General features: G+C 39.5%; 1 protein-coding gene across 1 annotated transcript; it reads right to left on the reverse strand.

The window, feature by feature from the left end:
• Positions 1–1,359: 1,359 nt before the first annotated feature.
• On the reverse strand, positions 1,360–24,943 carry MTNR1B (melatonin receptor 1B). The gene is made up of 2 exons (XM_035328878.1): positions 24,682–24,943; positions 1,360–2,808 (listed from the first exon to the last, which is right to left on the reverse strand). Exons 1-2 carry the CDS (start codon positions 24,893–24,895, stop codon positions 1,940–1,942), a joined length of 1,083 nt encoding a protein of 360 aa, XP_035184769.1. The 5' UTR covers positions 24,896–24,943; the 3' UTR covers positions 1,360–1,939.
• Between the last annotated feature and the right edge of the window lie 1,510 nt (positions 24,944–26,453).

A 26,453-nucleotide genomic window follows, 5' to 3' on the forward strand; every position in this document is an offset into this window, starting at 1 on the left:
TAATTTAGAATTGTTTCAACAATATGCTATCATTTGTGAAGAAGGATCAACTTTTCAAGCATTTATTTCTCTGAACAATTATATGTATAAGCCTCATTTAGTTGAGGAATTACCAGCATAAGGGTCATAGAATCATAGAATCATAAAGTGGTTTGGGTTGGAAGGGACCTTAAAGCACACCCAGTTCCAACCCCCTGGCGTGGGCAGTGACACCTCCCACCAGACCAGGTTGCCCAAAGCCCCGTCCAGCCTGGCCTTGAACACCTCCAGGGATGGGGCATCCACAGCTTCTCTGGGCAGCCTGTGCCAGGGCTTCACCACCCTCTGAGTGAAGAATTTCCTCCTAACCACAAATCTATATCACCCTTCTTTTAGTTTAAAACCATTCCCCCATGTCCTACGATTATCTGCCTAAGAAAAAAGTTGCTCTCCGTATTTTTATAAGTCCCCTTTAAGTATTGAAAAGCTGCTATGAGATTGCCCTGGAGTCTTCTCTTCTTCAAGCTGAAGTTACCTGACAGATTGTCATAGGTCTTAATTAACTACTTCTTGCAGTGGATTCTAGATCTCTAGACCTTTAATCTAGAGGAAATAGTTACATTTCTTTATATATCTATTCACAGAGTTTGCATTGCCCATCAGTCTACATTAGGTTACATTAGTTTAGACACCAAGGGTGGATTTTGTTCAAGAGTACCTCCACATGTGAGGCAAGTATCTCAGTTGCAGTTATAATCAAAAGAGCTTCCTCATTTGGCCACACACTGAAGTCTGGTGTCATCTAGGGCATCCTGCTTAGCGTCCTGTTACCATTCCAGATTATAATTTCCATCATGTTGCAAATGCATCAGGTATGTCAAAGAGCATCAGATGATAATAGTTGTATATTTTTAGGAAAAATAAATGGGGCAAAATGAAAATTAATTCTTCTCTAAAGGAAGAATTTTGCCTAAAGTACCTGTGTAAGAAATCAAACACTTGTATTATATTCTCTCCCATAAAATAAACCACAGAAGATAAACAGAGTAAATACACTGGGATGGGGAATACAGTGTAATTAAAACAAAGAAACAAACAAAGAAAAAAATGTCAGGAAAGGTTCTAATATTAATATTTGTGATTATACCAACATTCTTCTCTTCAACTCACAAGTTTGATTTAAAGATACAACTACTGCCACCAGTACATGCACAGAAATCTGATGTTTAGCTTATGCATGGAAAATAGAGTATCTGGTTCACCCTTTCACAGAATCACAGAATGGTTCGGGTTGGAAGGCACCTCTGGGTCCATTTGGTCCAACCCCTGCTCAAGCAGGGACACCCAGAGCAGGCTGCCCAGCACCACGTCCAGGCAGCTTTTGAAGATCTTCAGGGAGCGAGATTCCACAGCCTTCCTGGGGAGCCTATGCCTCTGCTCTGTCACCCACACAGTAGAGAAGTGCTTCCTGGTGTTCAGAAGGAATCTCCTGTGTGTCAGTTTGTGCCCATTGCCTCTTGTCCTGGCTATGGGCACCACTGAAAAGAGCCTGGCTCTGTTCAGTTAAAATAGTAAGGAGAATACAACTCTGCATCTTTGACAAGCTGGTGTCCCCATAGGCAAGCACCTTCACTGCACCTTGTAACACCTGAATCCTGACCTTGGATAAAGCACATAAAGCTCCTACTGGAGAAAAAAATTCCTCATGTCTTGGAGCAGAATTCAGCTCTCAGAACTAAAACAACTTGCACTCACTTGTTGCTTTAATTTTGAAATGTATTTTTAATTGATATCTTGTATAAATTCTGAACTGAGAGCAATGTGCTTTATCAAGAAGATGATATTACTATCACAAAGTGCTACCCAAATGGAAACCCCCAAGCAAGCATGAAAGATGAGAACATTACAACTATATTATTGGAGCTCTCAATGACAGACTCTTGCATTGACTATCACACACTTACAAAGTATCAGTTTTCATTTGGTCATTGTTATTTAAAGCAGGAGAAGGCTTGCTCTTCTGACCATCAGTTCCTCCTTTGGATGTGTCCTGGAAGAAAAGCCTTGGCATCCACAGTGACATTAAAATTCGTTTGTATTCATTTCGAAAATTCTGGTTAAGAAGTCCATATATTATTGCATTAAGGCAGCTGTTGAAATAGGCCATGAAGTAGCTTACAATGAATAACCATTCAGGAACTTTTGGTGCCATTTCCAAAGGATCGATGGCTACAGCCAGTCCTATGAAGTTCAGAGGTGCCCAGCAAAAGGCAAAAATCACAAAAACCACAAACATGGTAAGAAAGTTTCTGAAGTCACTTGGCTTCAGTCTCGGCTTTGTTTCTGACTTGACTCGTCTTCTAACTTGAAGCACTAAAACCCAAATTCGAAGGTAGCAGAAACTCACAATGGTGATAGGGACGATGAAATGAATTACCACAACAGCTATGGTGTAGTAGGAGCTTGCAGTCTGAACAAACGTGCATGAATAGATGCGTGGATCATACTTTAAAGAGCCAACAAAAAAATTTGGTACAGTTGCAATTACTGTTAATATCCAGACTAAGGAGACGTAGAGCATTGTGTTCCAACAGCTATACACTTTGTCATAGGCAAAGCTATGACATATATAGCAATATCGGTTTATTGCAATTGCAGTGATGTTGAAAATAGAGCCTATTACACTTAGTCCCATCACAAAGCCACTCACTTTACAGTGCATTTCACCCAAAGTCCACCCATTGTGGAAAATAGCTAAGAGCACCAGTGGGTATGGATACAAGGCCACGACCAGATCAGCCAAAGCCAAGCTCACCACAAAGGCATTACCTAGGGGAAAAAGAAAAATACATAGACATAAGTCTGTAAGCAAGTATAGTTGTGAACAAGAAAAAAAAAAATTACTTTATTTTGGATATCTGCAATATTAAATTATTTATGATGTCAGTAAGCAGCAGCTATATTGCACCAATAAGTCTGTAGGGGAAATAATTTTGTCATTCAGCTTAGACCACCACAGAAATAGCTACGGCAACAGGATGTTTCAGATCTTTTGGTGACTGGATTATACTCTCTATTTTGATCTTCAATAAACATAACCGTCAATGAGCCATTATATAAGCACATGCTGAGGTGCTTCAGTATTGCTAACTTTGCAGCTGGATGGAAAAGGAGAAAAAGAAAAAAGTCTAAATTGCTCCAGGTGGGAAGGCTGCTATGTTGTTCTAATCTATAACTGGAAAACTAACAGGCTTGACAGTTATTAAGGGCAAGGGTACATAAAGATGAGGCCTACAAGGATTAGAAGGATGAATTGTTTTAAGTATATCCTGAATTGCTACACAATAAACTGTAATATAGAAATTTTCTGCATGAATGGCCTACCCTTCAGTTATTTTGCCAGTGGATTGACTAAGGAAAAGTAAATTGCATTCATTACCTTCTGTAGAAAGGCATATTTAATTATATGCACATGGTAAAAATGTGCAATTACAAGAGCAAGAAAGTATTCAAATGCATAGAAGGAGCCTTCAGATCATTTTCTGCCTATTATGTTCAAAGAGATTTTAGTGATATGGTTGAAATTTATTGTCTTTCTTTAAATGGTGAGCTGTTAATCAGTTTGAAACTTCTGGATGCTGTACTTAAAGTAACTTTAATAAAACAGTGAGATATTAAACTATGTTCATGAAAAATGAGGTTCTTACCATGGCAAGTAGTGTCCCCCTTGCTTTATTGGAAAAATAGTAAATAACTCTCTAGGTAAACTTCCCAGGAGACAGAAAGAAGTGGTATGAACTTTAGATTCTTGGTAGCATTTAAGATATTTCTGGTTGCCAAACTCACTTTTTTTTTTTTTTTTTGTTTTTCTTCAAATCCTTCACAGCATGAACTGAAGTGCAAAAGACACAAAACCTTTTAAAACTGTGTGGGCAACACTATTTTTTGAAAAAGGTATTTAGGTGATTAATCCTACAAAATCTGAGCTTTCTAGTCCTCATCAAACAAAATATTCTCCATACATTTAATTTTAAGCACAGAAATACTGCTGCGGATAAGGAGGCCATTAGCTGGGAGACAGAAAACGCAGGACCCCGTAGGATTGCTTTTTAAAAAATGGCAGAATTTCACTTCTATACTATTTTTTTCCACTTGCTTTTGCATCTGTACATTGTTTAATAAAAATGAAAGAACAAGGAACCCTCTTTTCTCTCATACAGTTTAGGAAAGGGATGAACATCAGAATTTCCACACCAGCTAGAGAACTTAATGGAAAGTGGGATTATCAATGCATAGCCACAGAAACGCGGCTCATCTCAAGACAGGTGTACAATTTTAGAAGTTTCCTTGTTATACATTTGGCAGCCTGTCTTTCACTCTCTTTATACTTGGAAGGCCACGCAAATGTTTTCACAGCTACAATTCATTGACATGGTAAACCCTAATTAGAGCTAATTTAGAGCAAATTAAATATCTATTAATTTTATGATTTGTGGGGAAAGATTGAATAAACTAGAGAGAAAAATGAGGGGTAGATGATAACAAACTTCAAATAAGTGAAAAAGGAAGGGTGCAATATATTCTCATGCCTGCAGTAAGCATGATCTTCATTTACAACAAAGACGCCTCAGTCAAGACATGGAAAAAAATATTTTAATGGCATGAAGAATGCGGTGCTGGAACATCTTGCTTTATGCCCTCTGTTGGAAGTTGTAAGAAAAAGTTAAATAAACAGTTCTCAGTACTGGCCTACTAGCCCAGCTGACCCCTGTTTCGAGCACAGGAAGGATGAAACATGACTTTGAAGGTCTTTTCTAGCCATATGAAAACTATGGTAAAATACAACACTAACAAAGGAGCACGGGTATCTTGACCAGCATGTACTTACATCACAGCAACAAGTATTACTCTTACCTTTTTCTTAGTGTATCTGGCAGTAGAAAATAGAGAAGTCAGGAGAAACAAACTTTTTTTGTTGTTGTTTTTACAAGAATGTGTGCTAAAATGAATATATCTAATCTCTCAGGCCTCCTAGCATGTGCTAATAGTTAAAATATAAGTATTCAGTTAAAATCAACTGAGCAGGCAGCTCCTTCAACCATATTTGGAAGGCAAGTGACTTTCCAAATTATGTATTTAGTTTAGAACTTCTTGAAAATTCCATCTAGTGTGAATAGGGGCAGTTAGCAATGAACTTGTCAAAAATACAATATACCACTTTGCAACACAGAAGGAAGATACTGCAATATGTATAAAGACCTCAAGCAATTTGCAACTTTTACAGCTGTTTACAAGTTTGGGTGTTCTCACTGTGCACCACAAAGTAAGGTCCAAAGTTTTTTTTTTTTTTTTGTGTGTGTGTGTGTGTGTGTTTTAATTTTATTATTTTTTTTTTCCCCATGTGTCTGACTGCAGAATGAAGTTTAGTATTATATTACTGAAATAAATAATCTACAAAACATCTAATTCATAAAAAATGTCATCAACATTTTGGGAAATTAAAGGTCTTAGAGACCTTTAAAGTGCTTAGAGAAAGTAAATGTTCCTTGATGTACCTAAGAAGCAGCATTTGGAATGACTTTAATTACATTGATAAGATAATCAGAGGAAACTTCTGGCTATCTCTAATAAAATAGAAACCACAGAATGTTCATCTAGGTCAAATGATTATCATTTTTTTTTTTTTGTTAATTTACCCAATAGATTAAGCTTCTAGATTTCAGTTTCATCAGGCAGAAGATTATATTCATTTATAAGAAACATGTCTGCTCACTGGAATGGAAAGACCACTTAATTACAAGGACTAGCTACCAGAAGCCAAATATCTAGCCAGGGACTCAAAAAGATACATATCTATACTGTTTTATATGTTGATAGCTGACTTGTCCGGATGGTTTGTAATTGTCTTTGATTTCTAATTTCTAATTGAACAATCTACTGGTCTGTCCACCAGGTTATACAAATGCCACAGAGCTCCTTTCTCTCCTACTGCAGAACCTGGGACAATGTAGCAACATATAGAAGCAGTAGGGACAGGCAAAACAGAAAGTGAATGAATAAGTTTGTAAGGTAGTGGCACATTTTTTGAAACACCGAGGACTGATGACTACAGACACTTCTATCCCTCCATTTTCATGTCTAAACATTTTTCCCTTAGGAAAACTCAGAATTACTTTTGCAGACTTCTTACTTCATTACGTCTTCATGTGGAATGTTATTGGGAAAGCTTTTTTGTTTGGATCTAGGGCTTAAAAACCTCTATAATAACCAGCACTGTGTCTATAATTAAATAGCCTTTTATACTGGCCGAGAGTGATATAAACCAGAGCTTTTTATGGTATTACTCTGACAGTTACCCAAAGGTATTTATCTGTACTATTAAGGAGAACTGTAAGATCTTGACTTTAATGATGTAAATAGGAGTTTCATCATTTAAAAAAAAAAAATTCCTTGATCACTCCTTGGCAAAGTTCACAGTAATAGATATTTTCAAGAAAATGTTAGACTGACAGACTGTCCAGGCATGTCTCTAGTGCTAGCTCACTCTTCTTTTATTCATTTGCCAGACTCTCATAGCCTGTCCTCAAAATAATCTGAAAAAGAGAATTCTGGAAGGCTTCTGATAGCTTTCTAGTTGTGATTGGTGTTTAAAGACAGCATCTGGGCTCAGTTTGTAGGCAGCTTTCTAGTCAAAGGCACAAGGTGTCACTTCAGGGATGTGTGGTTTAATCTACCTCTAAGTTACTTATATATTACACTTTTTTTTTTTTTTTTTTTTTTAAATGGTCACAAAATACACAAGGTGTGTCTAATCCTTTATTTCATTCCTGTAATTCATTAAAGGGGAAAAATATATTTTACAGTCTCAATCACAGTTCCAAAGTTCTGCAAGTGATATTCCACTTGCATATAAAATCCCTCCTCAGTAGTGACATCACCTCTTTCTAACAAAGATCCTGACATGAGGTGTGGTATGAAAGTTGCTGGTTGCATACAATTTTTATTTCTGACTACCAGAAATGGAAACAAAATGTTATTTTTATAATGTTGAACTTAATGTTATTTCCTTTACTTAAATTATGTTGGTATAAATTATCTGTCATTTAAGCCTCCTTAATGTCTGCTGAAGTTAATGGGAAAATTGCCATAGATTTAAAGGAGTCATTAATCAGACTATTAAAGATATAATAAATAAAGACCTCTTATTAACAAGAATGTGAATCATTGAAAACATTTGGTCCATATAACAAGAGCAATAGCAATAAAAAAGCAATTCCTAGAATTATGTTTGGATGTAAAAGAAAAAAAATATCAAAGTCTAAGCCCCTTTCATAGCTCCTACAAGTTTTAAAAGAGCAGATTTTACCACCAGACAGAGAAATAGGAGTGTGTTAATCCTGAGACATGTCAGCCAGGATTCATTACAGCAAGTGGCTGATTGCTTCTATTGTTTGAGTCTAAAACATCCAACATGGATGGAGATCAAAGAGGCATATGCAAAAACCTGAAGAAAGCAAGCAGTTCCGCAGCAAAGATGACTGTCCCTCCTTAATTTCCCCTTGTCTGTAATTAATAATAGAAACTATGTAGCTCTATTGCATGGAATTTCTCTTGTGCATGGTCATCTTTTTAGGTCCAAGCCTAAATACCTTTTCCAGGCCCCAATGTGGAAAGTAAAACATGACTCTGGAGGGACTGAAGAACTGGCGCCAGGTAGGTAGTCAGAACTAAGGATTGGATAGATTTTTGTTTCTGTTTCCAGAGTGTCCCCAGTAAATGTGGATCAAACAACATGCCCGGAGATGTTAGCTGCTCCTGGAAACAGGCTGATGCTTCTTCTATCCCAGCTGAAGGAAAAGGGAACAGGAACTGAGTGTTAATCCTACACCATGATTCAATTCTCTTTTGTTCATGGGATACAGCAGATATTAACAGCCTTGGATTGGCAAGTGCTGATCTGGGACATAAAAAACCACAGAAGTGAGAGCATCACATGGTTAATATCAAGCAAATTAAACTGGAACTTATAAACAGAATGTGGATGTCTCATCTTTCTCACTGTCTTTTTTTTTTTCTCTACTTTTCACTTATTTGATTAGTATTTTTAAATGTATTTAAGCTCTTACAGTATATTTTTAAAAGTATTTAAGCTCTTTTGATTTAAACTGAGAGCCTCTTAATCTGTTTAATATCACCTGTGTCAACATTTTTTTTTGTTACCTCACCATCTATTAAGAAGAATAAATCATAGAATCATAGAAACCTTAGGTTGGAAAAGATCTTCAAGATCACCAAGTCCAACCATCAACCCAACCTAACAAGTCCCACCACTAAACCATGTCCCTTAGTGCCACATCTGCACATCTCTTAAATACCTCCAGGGATGGGGACTCTACCACTTCCCTAGGCAGCCTGTTCCAATGCCTAAACACCTGTTCCATTAATAAATTCTTCCTAATATCCAGCCTAAACCTCCCCTGGTACAACTTGAAGTCATTGCCTTGTGTCCTATCACTTGTCACCTGAGAAAAGAGACCAACACCCTACTCACTGCAACCTCCTTTCAAGTAGTTGTAGAGAGTGATAAGGTCTCCCTTCAGCCTCATTTTCTACAGATTAAACAACCCCAATTCCCTCAGTCACTCCTCTTAACTCATGTTTTTTAGTCCTTTTACCAGCTTTGTTGCTTTTCTCTGCACACACTTACGCAACTCAACAAGAGGGGCCCAAATCCAAACCCAGTACTCAAAATGCGGTCTCACCCATGCCACGTACAAGGGGATAATCACCTCCCCATTCCTGCTGGCCACACTAGTTCTGATGCAGGCCAGGTTGCCATTGTTCTTCTTGCCCACCTGGGCACACTGCTGGCTCATGTTCAGTTGGCTGTCGACCAGCACCCCCAGGCCCTTTTCTGCGAGGCAGGTTTCCATCTTCTCTTCCCCAAGCCCATACCACCACACAGGGTTGTTGTGCCTCAGGAGCAGCACCCGACACTTACCCTTGTTGGATGTCACACAACTGGACTTGGACCATTGATTTAGCATATCCAGATCCTTCTGCAGAGCCTCCCTACACTCAAGCAAATCAACAGTGCTGGCTAACTTGGTATCATCCATGAATTTATGGAGGGTGCACTCAATTCCCTCATCCATATTATTAATAAAAATGTTAAACAAAACTGGCCCCAATACTGAGCTCTTGGGAGCAACACTGGTGACCAGTGGCCAAGTGTACTGAACTCCATTCACAATGACACTTTGAGCCTGGCTGTTCAGCCAGATCTTAACACAGTGAACTGTATAATCATGACTGCCTAATTCAGATGAAACTCCACTCATGTCATCGGGCATGAAGCCAGCAGAAGTGGACACCAGCAGCAGGTGGGGCAGAGAATTAAGTCTTTCACAGACAGACATTTGAATTCCCTGTGATACTACAAGTCACTACAGTAATCTTTGATTTACTGAGAAGTGTTAATGTAGTGTGATGTTCAACAATGTGTTACTAACAGAAGGTTTACCATAATGCTCCAAGAAAGTGTCAGACAGGTTTTTGTTTCCTTTGAATATGACTTTTTGAAAGCAGTGACACACTCCTTTGTAGTTTTGTTTCATGATTTCAGACACTTGTCGAATATACTGCAGATCTAAATGTAATGAGAAGGGTCAGGTGATAAATTTCCACTAGAACTGCAGTATTTTGGATATTCTGGCTAAACAAAGAAACAAACAAATATAAAAACATAAACAGTGAATTGAGGCTGGACCTTTGACCTATGGAACATTCAGCTTAAAATATTCAGTTTAAAATATTTGGTGACTTTAGTGCATTTGAGTTATTTTGTGCTTATGTATAAGGGAATTTCTCTAACATTGTTAGGAGTACTATATGCAGAACAGAAGGAGAATATTTACTGTAGGAGTTATCCTTTTCATGTGAAGCTACCTATGGGCTTTGAGAGAGCTTTCTTTTCAGAAGAAATTCAGGCTTAGATACCTGAAAAGTCAGAAGTCTGTGTTCCCCGGTAGTTTTCACAGAAAAATCTGGAATCCAGACCAAATAGGGTTTAAGCCCTAGTCATCTGCTGTCTCGATAACACTTTTTTTCCAATCTGATTCCACACTGTTATGCAGAAGATGGGAAAGACACTCCTCATTTTTAGATAAATAAACACCTGACTTTATTTTATTTTAGTGAAGAATGCTCTGCACACTCCTTTTCAAGATGTGCTCCAATGTAAATAATACAGGATTCATCGGATTTGAAGCTCAGAATGTAAAAAGTAGCTTAAGACAGTATGTTAGTGTCCAGCAGACTGCGGGACTGTGAAAGGCTGGTCTTGGCTCCACATTTGCAACTATGAGTTGAAGCTAGAAGCTACATTAGAAGGAGCTGAATGTTAGGCCAGTAAGCTGCAGGTCTCAGGTGTCAACACAGTCTTGGTGAAAAAAGGCACCTAAGTTGCACTGTTGATTCGTATGTCTTTGAGGTCATGACTTTGGCATGCTTGGCAACTAGCTATTAATATAACTCGAGCAAAGTTTCTCTTTCTTCCACAGACGGTGGTGACTCTCTGTTGTGACCTAGTGCACCAGAACTAGCCAAATCAGAGACAAGAAATTGTTAACGCATAACTACAGAAAGCAAAAGCAAGTGGTTCTTTCTTCCAAAGTGAAAATCCTCTCACTACTCAAATAGTACATTTATGCGGTGATAAATATTTTTCTGAGTTTATGATACTTTCTGAGACTGAATGAACTTTCCTGGTGCTGTTTGTTTTTCTGAGAAAAATGGAAGCCAAAGATGCAAGACAGTCTCTTCTAGAGAATCCACTATTGCCTTAGTGGTTAGGACACTTAGATAGTAAAAGACACTTTTTTTGTAAAAAGACTTGAGACTATGTCTTCCATAGTCCCAAGAGAGTGCCCTACACACCAGCCCTGCTGCTCTTCTAGGGTTAGCCTGCATGTCTCTAGGTTATGATCAAAAATTCCACCTTGGAACCAGAACACACAGGATATCACTTATACTGTAGAGTGCTCTTCATCACTCTGTGTGAAAGGAAAAAAAAAAATAATCTTATGATTTAACAGGCAGAAAACTGAGATGACAGATGCAGGGACTCTCCCAAAACAGAACTTTGGAAGAACACTCAAGCTTCATGAGCCTTTTCCTTACCTTTCCTTACCACATCTATTAGGCACACCTTGCAAAAAAAAATGTGTGCCTGTCCAGCACACTGCTCCAAAAGGAGTGGTTGCTGCAGTAGGTAGTACACTTGTGGAGCTCCTTAACAGAGGAACTTGCAAATGCAGAAAGTTTACTTATATTCAAGGGAAGGCCGGATGATTACATGAAAGAGATATAAATTGAAGGTCACTGAACAGATAGAACATACTAGGTTTAGTAAATCCTCTGAGCTGCAAGGAATCACAAACTGAGAGAATAGGGGGGAAGTATTATTATGGTCATTCTGTTCTTATTTTTTCCCTGAGTATTTGATTACATCTACAATTAAAGAAGATGTACAAGGCTAGCTATGACCCTGGTCTGTACCAACATGCCTGCTTTTATGATGAGGACAGTAGGTTTCAGTGACACTATTCAGGAGCACAGCTCCACCTATGCCTCCTCTGTTTTGCCGATTTCAGTTGTATGGTGCAACATTCTCATTCAGATACTTACCAGCCACTCCTCTACACAACCAGCCCATTTTTGTTGACAAAATGTCTGAAGAGGCAATATCCTTGTTCTGTATCTCATCTACTTGCAATTGAGCTGCATTTTGCAGTGTTCATAGGAGCGAAGTTCCCTTACACAACTGCCTTCACACTGAAGTCAGGATCTTGCCTTCATTGTAGTCTAAGAAGGTGAAAGGCCTTTCTTGTTACCAAGAGAATGTCTCTACTTAGGGGAACTGTTGCTTTTCAGGCAGGGAATGAAGGGAAGACATGCACTGAGTGCTTAACACTATGGGCACCAGTGACAGGCCCAACTTAAAAACCTCCAGTTGCTGAGTGCAGTAACTGAACAACAACAAGAGTGTTTTGTTTTTTTTCACTAATACATGAAAGAAGTTGTGTTTCCTGCATCTGTAAGTACATATCAGCTTAATTTTCTTCACTTGAAGTAATCACAGCTGTTGATTTCTTCAACTGAGGAAGAATAGGAAGCCTACAGGAAGAACACCAAGTACAAAAACTCATTTGCTGCTGACAGAGTCCAATATGGAAAGCTGTAAAACACTATGGGTGTAATCTAGTCAGACCCTATAAATTGCTAGATAACCTATTCTTGTTAATAATGTACATTTTTTAGTCTTCCAACGCTATGTTTTATTTCATATACAAAAAGTGAAATGTGTAGCTTTTTGTAGTGCGTTATTTTGTTAAAGAAATAAACAAAAACCCTGAAGCCTAAAACTTGATTCGGATCAAGACTTTTAGTGGTAATTTCCACAAAGATTTAGTCAACTGGTTTGCAGGACTCCTAATTAAGGTCAGGTTGTATGGGACTTTGAGAAACCTGGTCTAGTGGAAAGTGTCCATGCCCATGGAACTAGATGATCTTTAAGGTCCCTTCCAAACTAAACCGTTCTAGGATTCTATAACTTGCAGTGTGTGACAGACACACAACCAGTACCAAGCACATGCAAGCCAATTACAGCTGCAAAAAGAAATCAAATCTAAACTAGTTATTGCTGCTACATATTTTATGGGTTCGCAGACATGGTGGAGGATTCTAAGGTAGTCTGGGAATTATTAAAAATGGTATCTTATACACTGCAGTAAATATGGCGTCTAGAAACATCTAATATTGGGATCATGCAGGCTGAAAAGTTGCCAATGCTTCTAACATTCTCTGAAGTCCCTTCATTATGATCTTGTTTTCCTTTCTTTCCTTTTTTTCCTTTTTTTTAAATTTTCCTTCTTTTTTTTTTTTTTAAATCCCCATATTTTTTTCTCTCCTGTTTCCTATTTTGCCAAGCAAGAAAATCACAGAATCATAGAATCATTCAGGTTGGAAAAGACCTCTGAGATCATCTAGTCCAACCTTGAATAGGTAGCACTTGATTAAAAGAGCCATTACAAATCTTTCAGTAAGGAAAAGTCTTACCCTTTTTGTTCTTAGCTTTTAGAAGGCCTCATCACTGCATATGCATATGGAGTTGAATATCTTCAGAAGCTGTTGTCAGTCTGTGCCATCTGCTTCTTTTGGAAACAAGGTCTTAAAGTAAAGTACACTGACATGATTCATCTTATAATGATACTCATAGGTTTGTAAACAACATTTAAACTGATGAGTAAATAAAATGCTTTTATAAAAAGTGATCATATATTCTCTTCTAAAGCATTGGGTGGTTTGTGTTTCAACTCATTTTAAACAAAGTGTGTAATGATCACTTCCTCAATTATGGTCTTTCCTCTGAGACACTAGAAGTGTTGCAAAAAGACTGGAAATACACTCAGTTTGTTCTGAGCCCATGAGTCATGATATTGGTGAGCTAGTTAAATGAAGGGTAGTAGACATAAGCATATAACCAGAGAATCACTGAAGTTGGAAGAGGTCTCTGGAGATCATCTACTCTAAGCCACCTTCTCAAAGAAGGGTTCCTACAGCAGGTTGTTCAGGGCTCTGTCCAGTCAGGTTTTCACTGTCCCCAGTCATGGATACTCAACAGGCTGTCTGGGTAACCTGCTCCAGTAAGGTACCTGCTCCAGGTAGGAGCAGGTGTAGAGCGCATTTACTGTTCTCACTAGGGAATAGGGGGAAGGCAAAAATACTTGACCTACTAAATAGCAGAGGGCATCTAAGAATCTACATCTAAGAATCTAGTTATTATATAGGCAGAAAAAAGACATGATCACTAACAAAAAGAGAGTTCCTTGGTCAGAATGACAAGTTCTAGTGCAGATTAGAGCAGGCAGGATTTTGTTTTGACTGTGCTTCTTTCCTGACATTCCTTATGACAGCAAAATCTGAACAGTCTCTGTCTGGATATAATGGTCTGAGCCAAACAGAGAATCTGAACCAACAAAATTTTACAGACCTGGGAGGTGGAGTGTGGTAAGGCATGCACAGAAAGAGAGAAGAAGCACCAGATCCAAACAGAAAAACTTTTGAAAACCAGTTCCCACTGGCTTGGGCAGGGCCAGAATTTCCCATCTCATCTAGATATTCAAATGCTAGGTTCAGCTTACCCAGTTTGCAGAACCCTTTCCCATATGCTACTTTGATCATCTTTGTGCAGTGTGACCTTGCTGAGGGTACACTCTGCCTCATTGTCCAGATCATTAATAAAGATATTAAAAGAATATTTATCCCAGTGAACCCCTGGTCACACCACTAGCGATTTGTCTCCAGCTAGATTTTTTGCCACTGATCATGACCCTCTGGGTTCAGTCATTCAGCCAGTTTTCAATCCACCTCATTGTCCGCTTATCTAAACCCAGCTAGTCTTAAGAGGATGTTATCAGAGAATGTCAAAATCCTTACTAAAGTCAAGATAGACAACATCTAGTGCTCTCTCTCCATCCACCAAGCTAATCATGTATTTGTAGAAGGCTATGAGGATTGGATCAGCATAATTAGGCACTTGTAAATCCAAGCTGGTTACTACCAATCATCTTCTTGTCCATCATATGTTTGGAAACGTTTTCCAGGATTAGTTAATTTACTATTCATTACCTTAATGCTGAATCAAAACTGTTACCTTCTTATAGCATCCTGTAATTTTATTGACTGCCTGTCTTCCAAAATTAATTAAGTCAAACTCTGCCTAAGTTATGATATAATTAACCTAAAAAATGTCATCCAAGAACAGGAAAATAATTAGAAATGTCATGTGTTCTCATAGGCTGATGCTACCCATAGATCTGTCTTGTAAATTATTACTACAAATAAAATTTCTGGAAGTGATGTGGAAACCATTTCAACTCTTCAAATAAGTTCTGTTGGCCTCAGTGGTACTGGCAGTGTTTGGGGGTAAAAGAGAATACACAGATGCATTTCTTAGAGTTTCCAAAGTGTTTCTCCCTCAGTCCTTGGCAGATTATTTTTATTTACATTTCATGAATGAAGCACAGAGAATCCAAGAGCATTTTACTGAAAATAGAAAGTATGAAAAACTTCGGTGGAGCTACTACATATTGGATAGTGTAATTATCTGGGTTCTGTAGGAAGGCTTTAGAAAAAGTAATCTGTTTGCTTCAGAATGCATACAAGTATTCCTTGTGTAAGGAGATTGACATCTGGGTTTTGTAAATTTGAAGTCTACCTAACAAAATTAAGCAGTCTTGCACATAACTGTAATGTGGGGGCTACAGATTCTGAACAGCTTGACATCCAACAGTGGGAAGTCTATTACCTTCATTTCATACTTATCCAGAAGTTGTTGTGTACTGCTGACTCCTTGTGCATATCTCTATATCCGATGTGGTGGGTAACACCTGCCTGTCTTAGCTCTTGGCTATGTGAGATGGGGTCCTCAAGCCAGAACTCATAATTGATAACATCCTCAATGAATAAGGCTAAAAACACCTGCAGTGATGAGTGGCTTTATTTCAGAGCAGTGCAGTAGCAATTACTGTACATTTTACTACATCAGAATGGATTTGCTGAGGTGCTTTTAAGAAAATATAGGGATTAACTATACCTGAGAATCTAAAAGGATGGCTGTTTATTTTTAAAGGACAACATGGAAGAATGTACAAAAGTGTGTTAAAGTTGCAGGCTGTGCTGCTTTTGCAGATTCAGTCACAGATGGTTTGTCTAAGTGGAGATAGAAATTCCAGTTAAGGTGCTGTGTGAAACTTTTCCTCTCTAACAATCCAAAGTTTGCACTCTGTGCATTCCAGTGGGTAACACCCCTCTTCAAATGAGTTTGCTGGAACACTCAATATTCAACTTAGATTCCCAAGAGTGTTTCAGAACCACAACTTGTAGTTCACGTAAATAACTCCCAGTCGGCACATAGTGACTACACCACCTATATATCTTGTCTGATCTTGAAGTGAAGCATCATGTCCTAATAGAACATTCTCTTATTTGTCAGTAGGAAAGCTGAATAGAGTTGGCTACTTAGAAGAACATCCTAAAAAAGAGCCCTAAAGACTACATTGCTGATGATCACAGTGTGAGTAGATTAAATAGCCATATTCTTTTTAAACTATGCAGATAACATTCAGTAAAGGAGATTATTTGTACTTTCATGAAAAGGACTGTCCAAGCTATGAGTCAGAGGGAAATAAAAATCCCTAGATTGATCAGATAACAATATGCACAGGTGGTAAGTGTAAGGTCCTTTTCACTATTTGAACTCAAATTAAATATTGTGTAAACTGATATAATTGGAAAAAAAAATATTTGTATTTACTATGAGAGGGAATTTCAGGCAGGTTTTAAGCAAACTTGGAGATATGAGGATGTCCTTTATAGGTCCCTGTCTTTTCTACAGGGATATATTTTACGCTTCAGTGTTAGCTCTGAATTTATACTTTGTTAACATAATGACATTTACAAGGCCAATGTATTAAGCAGATATTTTTTCTTATTAGCTAGACTGCTAACTCCGGTGGCTGCATGTGATTTCCTGACAGCAGGTGTTGCCCTCACTGTGCAAATACAGCAGTCTTACAGAACAGATGAACAGATGTTGTTCTATAGCAGAAAGAATATGATGCTTGTGGATGGGATGCAATATTGGTATAGTCTTCATATGGGTATTTAAACACTGAAAATTAGCCCAGTTAAAGTCCATAAATAGTGGCTGAATAAAATTAGTATCTTTGTGAGAATTGGTATGTTTTTTCTCTAGACATAGTGTAAGCAGAATTTATTAGACAGTATAATCAAACATCTCTATAATTAATAAACAATTAAGAAAGAAACCCAGCAGTACAGATGGCAGCAATCAATAATGCCATTCAATGAATGTGTTTAGGCTAATGTCATCACTTGTCATACCAAGACATGACTGTCCCATAATCAGCTGCAATGTCAGGAAAACATTGACTGATACAGCTCACTCGGTACCAGTATCGAGACTAGCAGGACTCCAGAGCTGCCAAAGCAGCTACGCTTGTTAAAGAGCCCAATGGAGTTGCACCCACAGTGATTTAGACATATTTTTGTTAGCTTTTGCTGGAAATCTGTTTCATGTCCCTATGAAGGTGGAAGTTTAAAGACCAGAGTAAGTGCTCAGACTGATTTTTAGGAAGATGTATGCTACCATAGCCTATCTTCCTCTCAACAAAGGAGGAAAAGGTTTTGATTTATCAGCTCAGGATAACATAGCTGTTCTCATAGGTATTCTTGGGAACAAGGTAATGTATTTGACACTCTAAAGCTAGGTACCAGTATTTGCTTCTAAATGATAATTTAGAAGAAGTTAAAATCTGGAGCATATCTAAAGATAATGTTACTCAGAATAAGTCTGAGTTGGAGTAGGAGTAGGATTTACTCCTAGAGGCAGAGCACGGTTTGTGACTGATTTAATGAATTGACTATAGTCTCCCATAGCAACCTCAATATAATGGTTCAAGTCACTTGGTAAATACATGTCTCCTAAGAATACCTGAAAAATTACATCCTTTTAAAATGAGCTGTGCTGGCTCTGTGAGTAGATTTGGTCGCTTAGCTCACTAGCTGGTTGTGTCAAAGAGCACCATAAATCCTTGAAGATCTGCTGGTCCATCCAAGAACAGAGCTTTACTGCAGAGAGGTCACGCCTCATGCAGTCAGTGAGTCTTGAGAAGGAAAAGCCTGTCCAGAGTCCGGGAGAGAGCTGGCTGCACAGGGAGCACTGCTAAGAGACATAGGAATTTGCATTCTCAGCTGCCAAGAGGTCTTTCTAATTTCTTATCCTTGAGGGTATGCTTGCACTGTATGTTTCAGGGAGATTAAAGCAAGCTTACTCATACTGAATTGATAAAAAAGCAAAAAAAAAAAAAAAAAGCAAAAAAAAAAAAGCTGCATGACTGTGTTAGAATTGAATCTATGGAGAGCCTGGTTATGGTACTGCATGCAAAGCATCACGCTTACATCATCATTTGACTTTCCTTTGGCTCAGAGCATGAGCAGCGTAAACTTTTCCTAACTGAAATACGCAGTGTTAATATATCCTTAGATTCTTCTCTTGCAGGTTCAAGTAAATGCTTACACTTCTCCAGTCCAATTAAATGCTTATCATTCTCATTCCTCTAAGGATAAGAAACACCAATAGCTCCATTTACCCAGTAGAATAAAACTTGACATTTTTTTCCTAAAATTGAAGTATCTTGGAGTTGATCTTGGTGATACGTTTCCTATTCATTTAGCAAGAAATAGATCACTTTCTGTACAGAATTAAAAAAAGAAAAAAAGAAAAAAGAAAAAAAAAGAGAAAAATGATTTGGAGCTCTCATCTAACATGGTATTGCCAGGTGCTTTGAAGGAAGATACAAAGTACGCTACACTGTACAATAACCTGCTTCAGATTACAATTTTATTCCAACCCTTAGGTGCTAGAATTTGGTTTAAATCTATCACTAACACGTTTTGTACTTTCCTCTCTTTTTTTTTTTTTTTTTTTTTTTTTTTGTAGCATTAGCTGCTTTGGCTTTGAACGCTCAAAACTCCTTCTTAGTTATCTCTGTTAAAAAACAAACCAACAAACAAACAACACACATTTGGATAAATAAAACAAGATATTTAAGAGAAGTCAACTATTCTAAGGAGCTTAGGGACTTGAATGTGGAAAAAGCTTGGCATTTCTTCATATCGAAGATACAAATAAATAAATATCTGGAACTTGCATCCAAAACAAGGAAAAATATAAGGAGAAGTTCCATATCTAGATGCAGGGAAAGATTTCTCAGCAAAGATACCATGGGCAAGAAAATAGGCTAGATGGAACAGAAAGATATTTCCACCAAAGAAAACTTCTACAGAGAATAGTATGGAATAAGTGGAAACTGGCAAAAACCTAAACTGAATTGGCTTTGCAAAGACTTGTAATAAAGTGCCCACCCACCACATTCATAAAAGGAAGTGAAAGGAGTTACCGGGGGAGAAGGAATCTGAACAGAGACTTAAAATCAACTCAAACCAGCTGCTGGTCTGAAGAGAGATTTTACTACAGTTTATAAAAAGGACAGTAATGGTGGGCTTGGGGACGAGGCAGTCTGTCAGGTGAGGGATTATTGTACATGCAATAAAGCAAAGGTTTCTGCAGGTCTGAAAGATTGATTATACTTGATAGCAATAATTTTGTAATGTCTGTTATCTCAGAGGTGGTGTCATGGGCTCTGACAGGACAGAGCTACCTGTGGGATGTTTGAAACGGGGCTGAATGTGCTCTCTTGTACTCCCTCCTGGTTGGGAAGTGCTGACTTCTGCCATGCTATGGTACAGAGCTTGGCTCTGCGTGTACCCTGATGGGCAGCTTTGCCATGGCTCACCTGCAGCTGTGGTGCTCCTGCACTTTAGTGCTCATCTCCCCCTTCCTTCCTTGGTGCTGGTACAGTTGCTGTTCCATTCTGCATGAATGGTGCTTGCAATGAGTTGGACAAACAATTATCAGGGAGTAATGAGAAAACTACAATACTATTAATCCCCCTGGAAGATCCATTTGTTGATCATATCATGTGGTAACATGGCATCTGAATTAGGTGGGGAATTAGCTGTAGAGGATGAATGGATTGAGAAATCTTTGGGCTTTTTAATCTCACTTTAACTGCAGACAAGGCTATAGAAACAACATTTGGAAGGAAAGAAGAAACAAAGATGCGGGTAAAGGCGAATGGTATAAATTTCAATGCAAGTTTATAAAAAGAGTCGGTACAAACTAATCTGATCATCTTTACTTAATAAAAGCTGGACTTTCTGTACCTGGAAAATTGCTCTAAACACATCTAGCTTTCGAAGCACATTTGCTATGGTACCACACATTCTGCTGCTACCACTGCCTGGATAGCAATGAAAGAAAATTGTTGGACCAGAGGGAGATAACCTACATTGGACTATGATTCAGAAGGGTTAGGTCATAGAACACAGAGAGAACCAATGATTTTTCATTCTAACACAAAGTTTGGACCCCACATTGCTATAGGGAATTGTCAAGATCTGCTTTTTTCTTGAGGATTAAAAGAGTAGAAAGTGGATAGAGCATGATAGTATGGGGTATGAGGTCAGATAAGAAATGATTGTGGGGACTGAAAATGCATAAGAAAAAGAAGACCCATATAAGCAAGTTACTGCACCAAGAAGAGCCATCTGTATGATATTATCATATAAAAGTGGTCTCAAGACATAGGTCTATTCTGTCCATTCAGGGAAGGACAGAACAGAATGGGATGTCAATATTATTTTGGTGAAAGTATTGGTGGTACTTCATCTTTGTTATTTTTATCGGTTCTGTCTTCTCTTGTTCAATAAAGATAAATTCAGCTTGTATAGGAAAATTGAAATGTGTAAGACAATCAGGGAAATGAATAGTCTGTTTAATTAAAGGAAAATAAAAGCATTTGCCTAGTTTACTGTGGAAAAACAAAGGCTGAGATGGAAATATTTGTTAGTTTTCTATTAACATGGCATAAGAGTTCTCAATAGGGAGAGAAATGGTATATCCAAGTTAAATGACAATTTTAGTTCTACTAATAAAGCCCACTATAAATTAGCAACTAATAAGCAAAAACTTAAAATTATATTTAAAAAAAACTTGAACCACAGAATTATTATAATGCAATAAGATGATAAGAGAGCTTTATTTTAAGTGTTGGGTTCAATGAACTTTTGTGAACATTGAAGTCATGTTCCCATGAATTCCTCAGTATAGAGTAGCTTCAAGGCTAGAGATCCTGAATCTGAGAAAGAATGTGAAGGCTGGCTGACCACACACACAGCCCCAGGGAAAAGAAGTCTACAAATCCAGGATCCAAGAAGTCAGGAGTACAAAAGTTCTGCTTAGCATGATCCTACCTGAAACCATCTTAAGTTGATTTCATTTCACCTAAAGGTAGATGTCTACACTGAGATAGTGTCTCTTGATTCTCTATTTAGTGTAGAGAAATGAACAATATCATGAACTGAATCACGTTGTTCAAACGTAGATGTCAAAAAACAAGATGCCTGAACTGTGCACTAAAAATCCTGTTTTCTCTCCCCTGATTATAAGGAGATGCTAAAGGAAGAAGCTCAGAAACAGGTATCTCCATTGTAGTCTTCTAAAGTTAGATAAGATAAATTCCTCCCCAGCAGACAGCTGTCTTTTATCCCATTGCAAAGGAATAATTACAGGGAAGGAATACATGAGGGAAAGAGAACTGGTGTACTTGAAGATATGAAGAATAACTGGAAACAGGATATAACAGTGGAAAAAACTATATTAGACAGAAATGTGGAGTCAAGACTAGAGAGAGGGAAACACAGGGAAAAGAGTACAAGACTTGGTTATATTAATAAACATTTTTATTTAGTAGAAACACAAGTACAAAATTACAATTCCGTGTGCAAGGATGTTTCATTTCATGCAGATGTCTTTGCATATGAAAAGAAATCAGCCTTATTGCACTGTGTTGGTTGTTATATATAGAAAGGAAAATAGTGGAGGAAGAGAGTAAAGAGGGTTGACAATGCACTAGAAATATCACTTTCTGCTAATGCATTCTTTGGCAGTGCACCAAGGTTAATAAATAGTAGTTCCCAGGTCTGCGCAATTCTTTGAAATTATATTGGTGTTAATGTGCCTAATTCTCACCTCACCGTTTTCTGCTGGCTTTAAGGCCAATAAAATACAAATGGTTTGCTTTATCTCCCTCCCACAGGAGATGCCTGGTCAGTTCCTACTTTCTGAATTGCACCCTGTTAGGCTGCTTCCCCAGCCCATAATGTTTTATAGCTATGCCTATACAAGCGTGTCCTGAAATTCTTAAAATGATCTAGTGATTTTGAACCTGATACACCTTCAGGACATTTGACCATCCAGCGGTGATTGTTTAGCACAGGTGAACTTTAGCACATGAAAAGTTTAGCAGTTTAACAGCTGCCTCCAATTAGACATAATTAAATGAAGACACCCAAAATCAATAGTCTGTTTTGAAAATTCAGTACACAATGTCAAATAGAAAGACAGGCTAATTTATTTTATCTCTCTGATATACAAAGTTATATTTAATTTTCTAGTGCATTGGACCAAGTTACCTTCCCTCTAAAATTAGAAATGATAAAAGCACTAATTTCTGTAAATTTGGTCACTTTTAGAGATCAGAAATTGCTCAGCCTCTCACAAGCAGGCTGGGTGCAGTTATGTAAGAAAATAAGCATGTTGATTCATACCAATTATGCTGTGTGTTACTTGGACGAGCCTGCACAAGTTCTCCCCTCCCCCTCCAAAAACATTTAAATGTGGGAAAGAGGCTTCTGTATGCTATGAAATGATCTTCCTGTTGTAAGGCTGGCAAAATTCCCACTGCTTAAGGAGTGAATGAGCAATCTCTACAATCCTACCCAGTTCTACCCATTCTCCATTTCTCGCCTACTTAGCATAATACTTACCAACAGAAAGGGTAGCGGGTCATTTTATTTCGCTCCATTCTTGTGTCTCATTATATAACTGCATTAAAATAGATTTGCTTTTGACCATGCTTTGCTTTTAAGGAGAGTGATGTATAATTAAATTGTTTGCAATTACCAGGTTTCTCTGGAAGTCCTAAGAGAGAATAGTGTTGATAAGTCCTGGAAGTACGATAAAGCCGATTTGCTTTCCTGAAGGGAAGGTTACTATTTGTACTACAGAAGTGGGCAGAGCTGCTTAATTTCTTATAGAACATTGGCTTAATTGAAGTTCCATACTCTCATACCTATCCAAAAATCTCTTTAATTAGCTTCTTTAAAGAGAATCAGGTGTTCATGGTGCCCCTCCTTGTTTCTGCAGTCATCTAGACCCTCTCCTGTCACAATCACTCCACTGGCTTCACTTGTCTTCCTCTGACACTTTCTGCAAGTCTAACCCCTTGCATGTCATTTTCCCCTCACCATTTCATTTTCTCCCACATACCCTTCTCTTGCTAGTGCTAACACTCTGGTCTGCTTAGTAAGGAGCACCTCTAAGACCACCTTTGGGCCCATCTTCTTTCCTTGTCTTAGGCTAAGACAAGGCACTCCCAGGCACTGCCTTAGACCTCCACCACCTCCCCATTCCCCCATCAGTCCACCCACAGCCCTTTACAACTCTCTACCACTCTGCTCCCTGCATATGAACTTCACTCTGGAAAGATCTCTGAATGTTTACCAAACTATCCACTTTCAGCTTTATCTCCAAGACCCATCTCTCCCTGATGGCAAGCAAAAAACTGGCAATTTATTTAAGGCATTTAACTTCAGGAATATTACACAAAAGGAATTCTCTGCTATTTTTCATTATACTTCTTTTCATGAAGATGAAGAGATAGTTGTGATAGGGTCAGTGACATCACATGAGGGATGATCCCAGAAGCAGTTCAATTAGTATATGTTCAAATTAGGTAAGTCTGTGTCTTGTTTCAAGAGTCTTAGGATGCCATGGAGTGCTTTGATCAGTTTTGAACCTTAGTGTCCCAGGCAAACTCTCCTAGTTCAACCCTCCCTCTGCTGTCATTTGAATGAAGGAAGCTGTTCCTGAAGTCCCTCTTCTGCTCCCCCTCAGCCAGAATTTGATGCCAGGAACCAGTCTCCCTCTCCAGCGGGAGCATGAGCGCACAATCCTGCTTAGCAGGAGCTGTAATCACACTGCATGTGGAATTCTGGAGGAACTGGAACCCACTAAAAAATACCGGGAAATTCAAGCCCCCAGTGCCTCCTCCCCCTCCGTAAGGAGGCACCCGGCTGTTTAATTAGGCATGAAGTCAAACGGATGTAAAACAGAGCCCCCGTGCACCTGACTTTCCTCAGGCAAGGCTTTGTCACCCAGACCTGCATGCCCATCACACATCAAGGTCTCCAGGACCTGAAGCAGCAGACAGCAGCTGCTTGGTGCAGCGAGACCTTGGGCAGGGACAGGGCTCTTTGTCGGGGCACGGCACTTCGGGGGACGCACCCTCACCCCACCAGCACCGGGCAGGTCGGCGAACCTGACAAGATAAGTTGGTGGAAGGGAAGGAAAATCCGAGAATTTGCTACTACCTACACAGTAGAGTCATCTGAGGCAGGTGTAGCTAGCCCGGCAAGGATGGGAAACAGACAGCACTTGGGAAACATGGGATGGGAAACAGTTCAGCACTTTATATACACAGAGCCACATTTTAGAGCACACACACAAAAAAATTATAGACACGAGTGAGAAGAAAACCACTTTATTACTGGTTGTAGGGCGCTTGGTGGGCAGCCGAGAGAGGACGGTGTCCTGAGGAGTGCTGTGAGCTCTCAGGGGCGCGGGCTGACACATCACAGGCACGCTTTAGCCAACTTCTTTCTTCCTCCGATACTTTCGGGCACTCTTTGCTTCCGGTGTATTAACCATTTTGGCACCGCTTCCCCTCATCAGTAGCTCCACAAAGATTACATAGCGCCTCATTACGAGGCTCTTAATGACCTGCAATTCCTCCTTAAGCGCCAGGGCACGGCACAGCTAGGCAGGGCTGACCGCCTGCAGGTCCCTGCACACCTTTTTAGCCCCGGTATAGGGGGGCTATGGGGGCCCCTGGGCTCCCGCTACCCTCTCCGGGGACTCGACCCCTTCCTTACCTGAGTTCCTGAGCTTGCGGTTCTTGAAGACGGAGACGATGACCAGCAAGTTGCCCAAGATGTCCACCACCGTGGTGAAGATCAGCACGCTGGAGAGAGCCGACACCACCCAGGCGGGCCGCGGGGAGCCTGCTGCCTCCTCCCGTTCGGCCGAGCCGAAGCGACCCCTCCCGCCCGGGTCGCAGCAGTTCCTCAGTGAGCCATTCTCCAGCATCGCCGCCGCCCGGCGATCGCCACGACACCCGCCCCTCGCCGCCCTCCCTCCGCTGACTGGGCGAGCGGTGGGGCCGCAAGGCTTTTAACGGCCGCGCCGCGCGCACGGCCCCGCCCCGCCCCTCCCCTCACGGGGCTCGGGGCAGGCTTGGGGCGGGCACGTCGCTAGGCCACGCCCCTGGCTGCTGAGGGAGGGGAAGGGAGGAGAGGGAGAGGAGACAGATGCGGGGATGGGTCGCCCAGGGAGGTGGTGGAGTCACCATTCCTGGGGGTGTTTGGACCAGATGATCTTAGAATCACAGAATCATTAGGGTTGGAAAAGACCTTCCAAATCATCTGTTCAACCATCCCCCTACCACCAATGTCACTCACTAACTCACATCCCCAAGCACCACGTCCAACCTTTCCTTGAACACCCCCAGGGACGGTGACTCCACCACATCCCTGGGCAACCCATCTTAATGCTTTTCTGAGAAGAAATGTCTCCTCATTTCCAACCTGAACCTCCCCTGGTGCAACTTGAGGACATTCCCTCTAGTCCTATCACTAGTTATCTGTGAGAAGAGGCAGACCCCCAGCTCCCCACCCCTTCCTTTCAGGTAGTTGCAGAGAGCAATGAGGTCTCCCCTGAGCCTCCTCTTCTCCAGACCAAACAACGCCGGCTCCCTCAGCCACTCCTCACAGGACCTGTGCTCCAGAGGTCTTCTCTGACTTTCATGATTATGTGGGACAACTGTAGATTTTTGCACCAGTCTTATTTGCACCAATTAAAAAAAAATCATACCTAAATATTTTTTTTTGTAATGTAGAAAAGTGTGTAAGGTATGTGAGGTATCCTGTTTCTTTTCAAACTACAGATGATTCATGGCTTGAACCAAAGAAGGACTGTCTTCTGAGGAGTATCACTTCTGAATAGTTATTTTACAGTTCTTTCTTTGCCATAGGAAAGTATTTCACATTTGAAGATCAGGCTCTTTCCTGATGTAAGCAGAAGTTTACTTGATTTTAATTTCCTTCCTCCAGAATTTAAAAGGAAGTTTATCCAAGGAAATGCCCGTTTTCTGTATTTATCAGTGCAAAAACAAGTTGTTTGTTTGTTTGTTTTTCCCAGTGAATAATAATCCACCTGTAAGAAGAGTTTTTGCATTATAGTGTCTCCCTTTATCTGCCTGTGTTCCAATTTCCCTTTTCAGAAAGTTGTTATCGTCAGCGGCCATTATCTATGTACTACTTTAGTCTTATTAATGACACAGTACAGGCACTGTCTTATTTTGAAGAACATATAAATATTATCATTGGTATACATGCCTTGGGCTCTTTCTGGGCATCTTTCCAGCATCTACATAAGTGCTTTCAGGAAAAATGTACCATTTTGTTGTCTTTGTGTTATTACTACAGGATTTATCTTTAACTATTTGTTAAAGGCTTAAACTGTCCCTGTGCATAAATGTGACTTTTGAAGATAGGCTGTATTCCTGGCAGTCTCCAGGTTTTTAGTTTATCCACCCAAGAGGAGTGCTGTACATTTTTGCCTGCCACACACAATTGTTATATTTCAT

Source organism: Oxyura jamaicensis, chromosome 1 (assembly GCF_011077185.1).
Source record: "Oxyura jamaicensis isolate SHBP4307 breed ruddy duck chromosome 1, BPBGC_Ojam_1.0, whole genome shotgun sequence".
In the NCBI taxonomy this organism is placed as follows: Eukaryota; Metazoa; Chordata; class Aves; order Anseriformes; family Anatidae; genus Oxyura; species Oxyura jamaicensis.

Coding starts and splice junctions, on each gene's coding strand:
- MTNR1B (XM_035328878.1), bottom strand. CDS start 24,895: ATGCTGGAGAATGGCTCACTGAGGAACTGCTGCGACCCGGGCGGGAGG. Junction 2,809..24,681: donor CCGCAAGCTCAGGAACTCAG/GTAAGGAAGGGG, acceptor TTTTTCCCCTAG/GTAATGCCTTTGTGGTGAGC.